The 13957-nt window shown below is 34.1% G+C and overlaps 1 protein-coding gene across 4 annotated transcripts in view; it reads right to left on the reverse strand.

The window, feature by feature from the left end:
• The window catches only part of KIF6 (kinesin family member 6), a 175319-nt gene that overhangs the window by 128686 nt on the left and 32676 nt on the right, over positions 1 to 13957 (reverse strand). For all 4 annotated transcript variants that reach the window (XM_054822544.1, XM_054822543.1, XM_054822542.1 and 1 more), the window contains 2 exons: positions 12870 to 12999; positions 2980 to 3186 (listed from right to left, as the gene is read on the reverse strand). In XM_054822544.1, the coding sequence (XP_054678519.1) occupies positions 2980 to 3186; positions 12870 to 12999 (337 nt within the window). The remainder of the gene's footprint in view (positions 1 to 2979; positions 3187 to 12869; positions 13000 to 13957) is intronic.

A 13957-nucleotide genomic window follows, 5' to 3' on the forward strand; every position in this document is an offset into this window, starting at 1 on the left:
TTTCTTAGAGGGGTCAATATATTTATTTCCAAGAAAATGTCTTAAAAAATCCAAACACAAATAAAAGGGTGCACGCTTACAATATACTGCTGGAAAGAAAGAATTCAGTTTAGAATATATATGCGTTGGCCAAAAAGGAAATGGTACACCTACTATTCTCAGTTTCCCTTCTCAGCTGTTTACATTATGGGACCTAATTATTATTAAATAAAAAGCTAGATTACCCCGTGATCTGTTGCGATATAAAAGATTTGAACTGGTATCTGGCTAAGCACTGTAATGAAAAACTGTAGCTGTATGCGTTGTTCAAGCTATCCTAAATGATTAGGACTTGTTTTTCCTTTAAAAAATGTTACACACCCACATATATTATGTTTATGTTGCACTTAAGAAAACTGTTATTTTAAAAAATTTAGTACCAACATTTTTGTTGGCATTAGTTTCTCTTACCGGTCTTCAGAAAGTTAAAATTTCTTACTACTATAAATCTTACACTGGCAGCCCTGAGAGGGACAAATGCATAATATGAAAATTACTATCTTGCAAAAGAATCTGGAAACCCATTCCTGGATCAAGGTTTTCCAATCTCATATATTACAATTTGTTAGATGGAAATATGTTATATAACTCTATTAGTTTATAATATTGCATAGAAACCTCACAGTAGTCTAGAGTATACATTAAAAAGCACATTCTCAGTCTATGCCACACCGAGGCTACAATCTGAATAGACAAGATGGGGGGAAAAAAGCAGAAGGAAGATACATTATTTCCATTAAAAATGGGAACTGTGTTACAGAGAAGTTCATTTTTTCTGAAGTTCATGCAGGAAGTCTGTAGCCCAGGTAGAACTTGAACCCTCCCACACTGGCACTGAAAAGCTATGTGACCGGCTCTCATGATGCAGAAGCCACTGTACTGTCATGTGACAGTCACGTAACTCAGAAGACGATGGCTTTAAGTCCCTTTAGTAAAACCTCACCTAAACTACTAAATCAATCCTTACAATTCAATCAAAGAATCTGGAATAGAAACAGGACAAATCTGAAGGATGGGGAAATTATGTTGTTTTACAAAGTGACAGAGACCACCAGTGCAGGGTCTGAACCTGGATCTTGTAACAGTCAACCACACGTGATAATCAGAAAAGCGCCCCATTTTTACACAGTCAAAAAGAAGGTGTTATTATCCTTCTGATACTAAAAAAAAAAAAAAAAAAAAAAAAAGTTTTTTGGTTGGTTTGTCTTTTTTTCTTTTTTTTTTTTTTAATACTGGTGGGTCTAAACCTAACAGGCATTAATAATGTTACTGAACCAGGACTGTAAAATGCCGATTTAAATCAACACAATTTAAGGCAGAAAGTTTTTAAGTGGGTCGAACAAACCACTTGAAGACCTCATTAATTTTTTTAAACATGGAAACTGTCAGGAATATTGTCTCTAGTTTTTGTAAAATTGCATCCTATATGAAATGTAATGGCATAGAACACAGGTACAATCACGCACTAATAACTTCACTGAAACATTTAGAAATATTGTTACGCATAACAGAAGACCTGAAACTCACAAGTGGTTACGATATGCTCTGAAGTGATATTTTTTACTGTCTTCATTGATCTTTTGTTTAGTATTAGAAAACTTTTTTATCAATGATATGCAATCCCAGACAGAACCCGATGTGCTTATCTCTAGCCGTATTTATTCTAAAATAGAAGTTAAAAGTTGCATGACAAAACATTAATATTGTATGCTTCTACAGCACTTCAAACCTGAGTATCTCGACACTCTACAGAGTTTATTAAATTCCACCTCATAGAAGCTCATGCAATGTTGCATTACGAATAGATAAAATCATACAGTAAATAAGAAGGATCCTGAGCACAATTTGTATGACTCTGAAGAGGTCCATTTTAGAATCACTTACCTTTATCACTTCCTATGAGTAGAACTGAAATACAGACATTTTATTTCAAGGCAAAATTTAAACAAAAGGGGGATATTAAAAAAAATTAAAATCAGTGTAATAGTAAATGACTGACTGCCACCTGCTGTGCCTTAAGCTTCTTTTGACAGATAAAATATCTGACTGCAGATTAAATTAAATCCAAGACATTTGTTCTTGTTAACAGAAAAACACACAAAACAATAATGAAAAATATTCTTCCCAGTAAGCAGGACAATCAGTTATATTTCCTAATCTTAATTTAAAGAATTTTCACATAGGCACCTACAAAATTTTCTGTTTTAAGAGATTTCCTCAACTGTAAGTTTTACTAAATAACACATAAAATAAATTAAAAAAATAAAAAGCAACAGTGCAAAGAGGATAGGGATTTTAATATACCTTAAATCAACAGGCTAAACCTTTTTCAGTAACAACAGCTGAATGACAAAGATTTGTGGAGATTTACTGTTATTATTACAGTTGCAAATATAAGTGCTATTGGTATAAAATTAGTTATGGTAGTTACTCCATAAATACATTAACAAAGGTAACTCTTGTCTCAAAGAGATCAAAGATTCACATTGGTAGAGGAATAAAACAACAAATAAGAGAAGAGCCTAATGCTTTATAATATTACAATGCTTGAACCAAATGAAAATCAATTACTTTAGTTCAAAGATTCTTGAGTGACACATCCTGATCCCAGCTGTGGAAGGAGGTGAAGATCACAAAGAGAATTTTTAGCAGAAATACAACTGCAATCTTCTAAATATCTTTAGCATTCTAAATAAAACAAGAAAATTATTTTTGAAACGCTACCCTTTACAGATACTATATACTTACTGTTTAACTGTTAAGCTTTTCCTAAATTAAAATATTTTATTTCAAATTAAGAGCTACCAACTCAAACATTTTAAAAAATTGCAATAAACACACACTCCTAAGACTAACTGAATATTGGAATCAAGATTTCCAAAACATTGCACAATACTAAACAGGAACGTTACAAAGGGAGAAATGCTATTCCAATTTTACCTGCTCCAAGTAATGTAATGACAGGTTGATATATTTGGCTTCTGTCAATAAGTGACCTCCAACTCCAGTCTTTGCAACACGCTCTGATCCAGCAAGGTCTACTAAGTGTAGCTTGGAGCGTCGAATAGTTGCAGAACCAGGTTCCTTGCTGGAGATGTGAATAGTGAAAATGCAGTGAGATCGAGTTGAGGCTTGATTCATTGGTGTCTACAATGAAAAGAAAGGAGTCCTCAAAGTTCATTTAATAAATAAATTTAGCTTTTTTTTAGCTCAAAAATCTGGAAATTGAAACCACCTATCTAATTTTTTAGTTATTACACCTGTAATAAATATGCAAGCAGAACCCAAAAGGTTTTACCCGGCACTCACATTCTGGCCAAACATTCAGATAACTTTAATCTGCACAAACTGTACTGCAAGCAAGCAAGCAACTATCCTTGTTCCAAGATATTCTAACAGTGAGTATATCAGTAAAGCAGCTGGCCTTGCTATGCTGGGGAATACTGCTAGAAAAGGGCACCTTGATCGGAGGTAAACTTACTAATTCCTGATCTCCAAGAGTTTACCAATTTCTCCATTGGTAAGCCCATTTCTACGGTTATTTTGCTAGATAGCTACCAGTGTAACTAAGACTAGAATTTTCTATAAGGCTTTAGACTTTCACAGTTTCATTACTTTTATGAAAAAAAGTAAGTTGGCAAAATCAATATCAGAATTTTACATGGCATGATAGAGTTTTCATAGAAGGTTTATTATTTGAAATAGCTACTGTCATACTTCCTCAACTAGACACATGGAAATTCTTGGTCAATTTTTTAGAGATACTCAGCTTTAGTATGACTTTAGTGGTATTCCAAATATATTTGAAATGCAGAACAAGAAATTTTAAACAGCTCTCAGATATTTAATTTTAGATTTCAAATGACCATATGCCATCGCATATGCACTTTTCTTAAGCAACATAAAAAAATCTTTAAGCATCTAAAGTCTCTTTTGTTTAGTTATGTCAAGCTGTTGTTGCAAACTTAAAACTAAAAGAATTCCTTATTATCCTCATTTTATAAATGGTTTAGGCTTTAGAATATATATGGAGATTAAAGGTTTATCATACAAATAGTATTTTTATTTATAAACTATTACAGGTATGTTACCAGGGCATAAATACGTGCAGAAAACAAGGCATAAATAAATAAATAAATATTTAGTTAGCAACAAAATCTGCACTTATTTATAGCTGTTTAAAAAGATGATAAAAAAATCTTGGTTAAAGTGTATACATTAATCTTTTGTCTATACTTTGTTCCTCTGTTATTCTACAGTAATTATTTATCTAGGCATACCCTATGATTCAGACTAGATATACCAGCATATTGCACTTTTTTCTCCATAGTCTGCTTTGGTATGAAACACTCTAGATTTTAAAGTAGCCTGTCCATTGCAGGTGTTGAAGGTGGTATCGTGTTAATCCAGAAAGGATGGCTCTCAACAGAGAGACTGCAAGCTGAATATTCCTTTACCAGGAATAACATGAACAGCTATACCTCTTGGTTTAATTGTCTCCTCTTCAATTTCCCTTTTTTTTTTTTTTTTTCCAGCCTTAATAGTGCCAGCACAACTGAACTGGTTTTGAGAACTGATCCAGCTCAAAAAAGAAAAAAAAAAGGAAAAAGAAAAAGGAAAAGAATATCTGCAAACCATAGATATTTAACGTGGATCACTTTCCCAATTCAGTCACAGCACAGTAGTAGAAAGCAGTTCTGCTAGAATAATTGAAAATGGCAGCATACAGTGTGTGAACAAGTAGGTGGTGTGCAGGAATAGCGTCCGCTTGTAGTTGTTGGTGAAAATTCTGTAATGAAATTAAAGCCTTAGCACTATTTTGTTTTGGGCTGTTTTACCTAATAAAGCCAAGCTCAGCGGGAAAGGGAGAAGAGTTTTGATCATTTAGTTTATACAGATGAGGAATTTTGGAATGATATAGTCAAGCCACTGGCTTTGCTTAACTGCCTGGTTTCTAAGGATCATTTCACAATCCCGTGAAAGGAGCATCAGAGTGCAGCCACATGATACACTGTCTTCAGAGGCCAAGCTGAAGTGACTTGTAGCATGGGAATGAAAACAAACAGACTCAGGGAAAGGTACAGCTCTGTCAAGCTTTGAAAAGCAAGAAAATACTCCCAAACATATTTAAAATGCAGTTATACTAAGAAAAAGTTATATGCTGTTAAAATGTACTTTATTCAGCAATTCTGACTCCATGAACAATCAGAGCCAGCTTCACGTATTTTACTAGGAGAGCTATGATTTCACTACTTGCAGCTCTGTGAAGCAAGACTGGCTATTTCATTTTTCCAGCTCAAAATCCACAACCGAATTAATATTTACAGATAATCTCCTCAACATAACTGATATTTGAGGCCATTTTGCACTACAGCTGTGTCATCGGTCACACTATACTGCAGCCAAGTCTAAGCCAGATCGACTACCAATACAGGTCTAGCTATGGAAGCACAAAGTAAAGGTTGCTATGAAAGGAGAAAAAAAAAAATCAGCATATTATTATATCAACATTCTTAATCAAACTTAAACTTCACTATGCAAGCTTTTAGTCACACCTGTTTAGCCCCAATGGAGGCAAAAACCCAAAAAATTAAAGCATAAAAGAAAATAATTTTGGGACTCTCAATTCCAAAAGCTCTGGGCCATATTTGGCTTATTAGGTCTTTATAGCAACACTAGCCACAGCTTGTTTTTCCACGTCCCAAGCAGATTCTGCTGGGCTGCTCATTAGAAATTCCACTGCTTTTCTCTCCACAACTACTTTTTTCGTGTAAAATGAGTGAAGCTGATTTGGAAGTCATTGCCTTGAATCCTAAACTGCTACTTTTATAAAGTCCTTCTTCAGAGTAGAACCATGCTTTATTCAATACACGAATACTCATTTTTACAGTAGGATTCTATCTCCACTTTGTTCCCATATATAGAAAGCTCTATTAGAACTCTTTTAGGAAGCTGAAGGCAATAAAAATTTAAACTGTTAAATGGGATGTGATCATGAAATGTTAATTGCAGTCATAATCCCCCACACTTTGCTACTTTTACCACACAAGTAGATACAGAGCACACAGCAACAGAAATGACAGCTTGTCAGCATCTTCAGTCCAAAAATAAGTGGGGTGTTTTTTGTTTTGGGGTTGGGTGGTTTTGGTTTTTTTTTTCCTATCTTACATATGCAACTTCAGAGTATCACAATTCAGCTGTTCTGAAAGTTTGTAAACTTAAACAAACAAACAAAACATTCTGGACTGTGTCTCAGAACCTACTAAAAAGTTCCTTTAGTGGCTTTCAGAGTTCAGTTTGGCTTTGTTAGCAGTATTCAAACCATATGTATATGAAATCATCCTCACACTAATTTGATGTGATGAAGGAAAAAAAAAGAAAGAGAGGAGTGGCCTGGCTCTTAGCAGATGGTTGCTATTGTGAAGGTTATATATATAGAACAACTGATGAGCTGCAGTTACTTACAAAGAAATAATTTTTTCCAGGAATTCTGTGACATCATAAACCACATAAGCAGACTTCAGATGCTTGGTGATATCACATGAACACTACAAAGGAATTAATGCCAGGTCATCTGTTGCTGCCCATTTGTGGCATGGTAAAAGAGGAATTCAATAACGTATCTTTCAAGATCATGTTTTGGTAAAGCATCAGTGTTTTGTTTGATGCTGGAAAATACATACAAGAGATACTTCAAGCCATACAACCCAGTCTCCTTTTTCTCTAGGACCAGGATATACCTGTGCTTGCTGAAATTAAAGAAACCGTATAGAAGCTTTGTGACTTAAACCATTACATACATTCACAAAACAGTTGCAAGAAAGTAGTTTCTACTTCAATGAGAACCTGCAGCACAGCCATATTGACACAAACATATGAATCAGATGCTTCTTGAAAGGAATATAAGATCATGAAAGGTCTAAAAACTTGCTGAAGCCTAATTTATCCATCTTAACCTAATTGTTATCTATTTTAAAGCAACAAAACAGTGCAGGAGTTCCTCCCTATACAAGAATTTATGTATTTCCCAAATCCATTATTTGTTGCAGCTGCTATTAAAAATGTTGTTTTCACTAAGAATAGCCAGAAACAGGATGCTAATGGTCTAAATAGAGTTCTTAATAACTGAGGACCTAAGAAGGAGAAAGTTTGTTAAGTAGGAAAAAACATGTGAAAGGCTGTTTGAAAATCATCATTTGACCAAAAGAAGCTGCTACTATCTTGAAGAATAATGTGTTGATTATGGCTGCCAAACACATTCAGACAGAGAAAATACAGAAAAGAGTTCAGGACAGCTGGGACAAAAGATTTCACATGTGATAAATGCAGTCGTTCAGCCCATATTGCAGACCATCTCCACTTGGCAGTTTAAACAGTTCCAGTGGAATCTCTTCTTCTCCAAATCAAAATACTTAAGACATCAGACCACCACGATTTTCTTGTACAAGTGAATTAGTGACTAGCCAAGGCATAAATGAAGAAAGGCTGATTCTGAATGCTTCCTTTTTTTTTTTTTTTTTTTTTTTTTAAGAGAAAGTCTCAGTGAAAAGGTACACAATTTTGTTTTAAGGAGGGTTTCTTTTCATTCTTAAGTTTTTTTCACTTTTGAACTTTTTGAAGCAGGGCTAGGGAAAAGAGAAAAACACTGATAGCATCCAAGGCAGATATCAGATTGATTTTCTCCAATCTCAAGTTACAATCAGATGGATACCTGTAGGAAGAAGTTCTGACAGCTTTAGTCATTTCACAGTTCAGGTGGTAAGAAAAGAGCCATTGTGTCCTATAAGAATGATCACAAGGCAATTTAACGCAGTTTCTTTCACAGGTTGAAATTCATCCTTAGAATATTCTGGTGTTTTCACATTGTTCTTTTATTGCACAGAACATCTAAGTCTCTGCAGGCTGAAGGAGCAGATATTCTTTGTTGAAAAACAGTGGATACATCTGTCTAATTAATATAAACTCTACCTGTTCCAATAGAACCATGCTATATTGAAGAGTATGTAAGGTGAAGAATAGGAGGTTCCTGCCTTTATATCTGGTAGATGAGTGAGACCTTAATATATCTTTAGCTTCCTTTCTGATTAATATGGTACAAATGAAGGGGCTCTTCAGGTGTACTTAGGTACTCATGACACAGTTCAAATTGCAAAGTTATTGCTATGAAAATATAAGGATCAGAATAGGTGCAATCTGACACTTGCCTGATTTCTAGAAGCAATGCTTTATCTTTCTGTATTTACTACAGGTACAGTTTCACAGTTAGACCATGGTAACCAAGGTAACTTTTAAAGTAATTAATATTCCCTAAGGAGATTATTATTAAACTTTATGTTATACAGTGCCTTTTATCCATATAAATCCCAAAGCACTTTAAGGACTATTCAAAGTAGTACATATGACCAGTGATTGTTTTACCACACATGGAAATGAAAACACCTGTGCTGAAATGATGATGCCATTTGGCACTGATGATACCATAGAACAGCTTTGTCAGAGTGAAAATAAATTAACAATTGACACCAATGAGGAACCTAGGAAAGCAGAAAGTTGTAATTCATTCTGGAATGTAGCTCTACCATGGATAACATGCCTTCTTGGCAAAAAAAGTCATTTAATCTCACGCGTTCACACATTCAAATCCTATTTTTCATATTTCATCCAAGAAAAAACACACGTTCAAACACTACCAGTGGCTTTCTAAATATATTCAAGAGAATACTAATGGACAATAAAAATAAATAAGAAGGGAACAAGTCCAATTCAGAGGTCACCAGTCAGTCCCCACAACCATCTTTGAATGTTTAAATGTTTCATTCTTTATTGAAATAAACGTATTTAAACATTGCTAAAAGCTTACTGCTTGCCCCACGCATACTCCAAACATTTTAAATGATGGAACAAATAGTGTGTAGTATGCACTGTCTTCCAAATTTAAACAATGGAGTATTATAGGCATAAAACTATGCACTAAAATGTTTCCTTCCTCATTAAAATGAAGTAATTTTTCTTTAGAGGAAGAAACAAATGCTAAATGTACATGTAACTGGAGTGTTCAGACATATCAATCTCACATAATGATTTCACAGTTTTGAAATTGATGCATGCCCTTGGGAGGGTACTGGGTCTACTTTACTCTGCTATTTTAAAAGAAATACTAAAAAACTACTAAGAATTCTCTACATCACAGAGGTTCAGGCATATTGTTTCAAAGGACAGCAATCACAAGAGATTCCCATCACAAGAATTTAGAAAAATCACAATAATTTAGAAAAGACTACTTCAGCTCAAGACATGTTAATAGTGTATCTACCCAAATAAAACTGTGAATGCTATCTAAATGCTCAAACACTTATTTCTGTACATGAGATTTTTTTGAGATACTGCTGCTGCTACTACCTGTGCCATATGTGCAAATTAGATTTCGGAATCCTTTATTTGCATGTATTTGAGATACCTAAGTCATAAAGTTGGCTTTAAAAATTAAAATATAAAAAATAAATTCTGATTTTGTTTGTAACCTGTTACTGAGATTCTTATGCGTTCAAATATAACAAAACCCCTACATCTTATGCAAAAAACAAACAAACAAGACTATAGCCCTTACAGTTGGAAGAGCTGCCAGCAAAACAATTAGGGGTTTGGGTTTGTTCTCTGCCCATTTCTCCCTGGCAAAATATAAGACATGAAAACTTCCTGTTTGGATTTTTACATTTTGAAGTATTTGTGCACAGATGTCTCCTATCTTACCATTTCCACAACTTGTAGTACATGTCAAAACCAGAGCAAAGGATCAGTCCTATACTGACCTATAAACCAAAACTGCACAAATTAGATCAGCTTCCTCTTTTTCCCTTCTCATGAGCTATATAGTTATGTGTGGGAAAGGAGTATTTGGTTAAAAACATTCCTTTAGGTTCTGACATTTAATGAATGAATAAATGTAGCCTATAGAATACTTTTAATATTATGATTGCTTCTTTTTAGCACAGTCAGTGGTGAGGGCAAAATGTAGCCCTCAAATCACAAGTTAAGGCTCCACTAGCAGAGGCATTCTGAAGAAACTAAATTGTCATTCTTATTTTCAAAATGGTCCTGCAACTCTTCAAAGAAGAGTTCTCAGGGGTAAAGCATTAGATTGCAATTTTAGAGGCTGCAGTTCTGCCACATATTTCATATGTGATCTGTGACAGTCATCTTAGTTTTTCCATAGACAAACTCCTCATCATTAAAAAAGATGAATCAAGCATTTCTTTTACTTTTGTTTGTATTTAAATATACTCATCTTGTGTCCTTTAAAGTTTACTTAAATAGGGTCCTAATCTTTTCTGAGGTCAAGAAGTGTTATCATAATTTAATTAAGGTTTAAAAACATGGATCTCTGAGGAAGAAGTTATGGTTGGTGTCATGAGTCCTCTTCCGTAGGCCTCTACATTAATCTCTCATTTCTGCAAACACTATTTTCTCATTCTGTGAAGTCATCATATAAAGTACCACAGTCACTTAAAGCCAAAAATGCCAAATGATGAGGGCTGATAGATTCTGTGATGCCTAAGAGGAAGCAGCACTCAGTAAGCCCACTGAACTGTACTGCAACGTACCTACTGCAATTGCAAAGGAACAATGTATGAGATAACTACAGAAATAAAACTTCTGCAATGAAATCCATCTCATTTGAGGTTTTTGGAATCATATTAGCCTTCAGACTAAGCAAAGTAAATATTGTTGCAATGGGTGGTAGTTATTCCAAGCAAGTACTCTCTGGTTTTTTTGGTTGGTTGGTTTAAGTACTCTTCATTAAAGACCAACGAAACGGTAACTTCATAGTGTTTATACAACAAAGAACTCTTGCTGTGGCAAAAGAAGCAAAAGTGACAATGGCATAGCATTTGCTAACGCAAGCCACTCAGTTTAGTGAATTCTCTACTACTGAAGTCTCACACATTCTCATGCCTATTCTTCTGTTTTCTCACAAGTACTAGTATGTTCCAAATAAAACTACCAAGTTGTAGGTTAAAAAATAAGCTAAAGGAGATTTTTCTTCACACGACACAGTTAAATTACAGAACTTTGTGTCACACACTATTTATGATAAAAATTTACTGAGGTTAAAAAAAAGCATCTGGGCAAATTCATGTAAAGAAAAAATGCAACAAAAGTTATCTATAAATAATTTGAAACACAAACTAATGAAGATTAGGAGATTTTTTTTCAAAATAGCATTATTTACTTGGTTTATCTTTTACTCATCTCTATATATTTGCTATTGGCCATTGCTCAAAATAGGAGACAGGACCAGACATATCTTTAGTCTGACCCATTAAGAATATTCTTTTAGTTTTACTAAGCATTATGTCATCTTGACCTTTAATGACTTAGCATCTTCATTAGCCCTGCTATTTTTTCATGACTTTCAGTGTTTGGGATATATTTTCTCTTTAGGCAACATTTTCAAAATATATAAGTCAATTGCCCTTTACAATTGGTGATTTGTGACCTTGTCAGCCAGCAGCACATAATTTTTTAAATATTCTGTCTCATTTTCATACATAGCTCCTCTAAACCAATCAGAGATTTTCTGAAGATCTTTCTCCATGCAATGAACTTTCTTTTTCTGTTTTCATAACCAACTATCATGATAGCTTTTCAGGCTTCTGAACTCAATGTCACCTTTTTCTCTCCTCTGTTACACTTTTTCAAGTTTCTCTCCTCTAAATGGTATCAATTTTTCCATTTCAATATCATCAAATGGTTCCTTGCCTCAACATTCATATTTACTAACAGTCCCTCAGTACACCTTGATTATCTCTTGCCTTAACATATTTTTGCCTCTCAGAATGTCACTGCTGAAATAGTCTCCCTTGAGAAAGAGAGAACAAATTGGGTTTTTGCCTATTTACATTTTGTAATCAAACACTTCTTCCCCTGTGTCCAGGTGTACGTGGTCAGCCAGCAGGAACAGAGAGCTACCCGACTATTTCATATACTTTAAATGTCTTTCTCTTCATTGATTTATTATATACATTTCTGGTCAGACAAAGGAAGAAAACCCACAAATTTATAAAATAGAATTAGCTGTTTTGTGGCAGAAACACATTGGCAGTGCTCACGTTATACAATACACTTTACACATTTACATTCCATTTCCAAGTAAGAAGATAAGGAAAAAAAAAAAAACAAAAACAACCCTACAGATTTTATTACTTGGATATGGAAATATTTCATTTGAATTTTCCAGAATCAGTAAAAACAGCCTTGTCTTTCCATATTGGCAAATACTTATTTTGCCTGAGCTTTACACTACCATTTGGGGTTTGGGGTTTTTTGAGGTGTTTTTTTGTTTGGTTGGGGGGGTTTTTTTACACATAACACCACATGTTTATGCAATAAGAAGAAAAAAGAGGGAACTGCTAACTCCTACTGTAACTACTTCAAAGGTAATTTAGTACTTCTGTAGGAATGTTTGACAATGTTTTGTAAGGCCATGTTTTCCAGTCTTTGAAAAATGTGTATGTATGTTGATACATGCCACATTCAAAAGTCAGTCTATGGTTTATAAGAATTTTTTTTTTCTTACTTATTTTAATTGCAGTAAGTTATGACATCAACAGCCACCAATCAGATTCACTAAGGAAAAACAGAAAGCTTTTTGCAAAGTGAAACCTATAATCAGAGAAATGCTTATTTAATTTCATTGTGGAAATAAATGAGTAAGTATCTTCTTTCTGTGTATCTCCAAGGACTTCCAAAACATACATCTTATGTGGAGAAGTTTATGACCATTTTAAACTCTGGTGGTGGTAAAAAAGATGTGTATCAGCAATTCTCACCTCAGCAATCATTCTGTTGGTATCTCCCAAGAAGAGTAAGTTTAAGGCTTCCTCTTCATTGGTTGCTTGCTGAAGAGACAAGTTTTTCAGATGAATGTTCTGATCAGGGTCTTCCATTATTGTCACTTTTCTACGTGGAAAAAACAAACAAAAAAAGAAAACTAGAATTGTTGTAAGGCAATCTTTGTTCCATACTTTCATTTTGATTGCACCTAAAAGGTGACATCTAAAACTCAAACCCAATCATAATAAAAGAACTAAAATCATGACAAGTAAGTGATGCACATTAAAGGAAGTACTTTTTTTTTTTACTCTGTCACCTCCTTTTTACACCTTTATCATAAATATTATTATAAATACTCTCCACAGAGAAAAGGAATAGATACAACATATAACTAGTAGAGAAAGCTTTGGGATTTTTTTTTTAATGAGATATAGTAAAATCTCAAGAGCAAGAGGTTAGATGGATCATCATAAACAAATAATAAGTAGGAGTTTGTTTGCCATTACCACAGCTATTTAAGCACAAATGATACATGGAGCATACCATAATCTTGATGAACAAATAGGCATGGAATGTTTCAGAATCAACACATCTATAAGCCAACATATTTCTAATAACTTTGCATTTGTCAAGATTATTTCTCTTTTCATTCTTCTCAAATGGTAATAACTACAAATGTAAATGATCCCTTTCTTTAATTAAAAGCAAGCGAACAGAATGATTCTATTTATTTTCACTGAGGTTAGAAATGCTTTTAGTTGTACTTCTTTAAGCTTTAAAGTTCAGAAGAAGGAAGTTAGATGGAAGTAGCAAGGATATGAGAAAAAGCTCCAAGAGAGCTACTAAATATTACTGAAACTCCTTTTCACTTCTCTAAATAGCCCTTTTACATAATATTTTCTTCTTTTGATCAGGTTACTGAGAGTTAAACTTTATTGGCTTTACTGAGTAGCCATTAGGCTCTCCTCAGTTAGGACATTCTACAGTATCCAACATGGAAGCCAAGTAGTTGCATCACTGGATTTGGAAAACTCCCAGAGTGAAGACTTAAAACTGAAGTACACTAATTCTGAGGACGAACGAC

This window comes from Grus americana, chromosome 3, assembly GCF_028858705.1.
Source record: "Grus americana isolate bGruAme1 chromosome 3, bGruAme1.mat, whole genome shotgun sequence".
NCBI classification, from domain to species: domain Eukaryota; kingdom Metazoa; phylum Chordata; class Aves; order Gruiformes; family Gruidae; genus Grus; species Grus americana.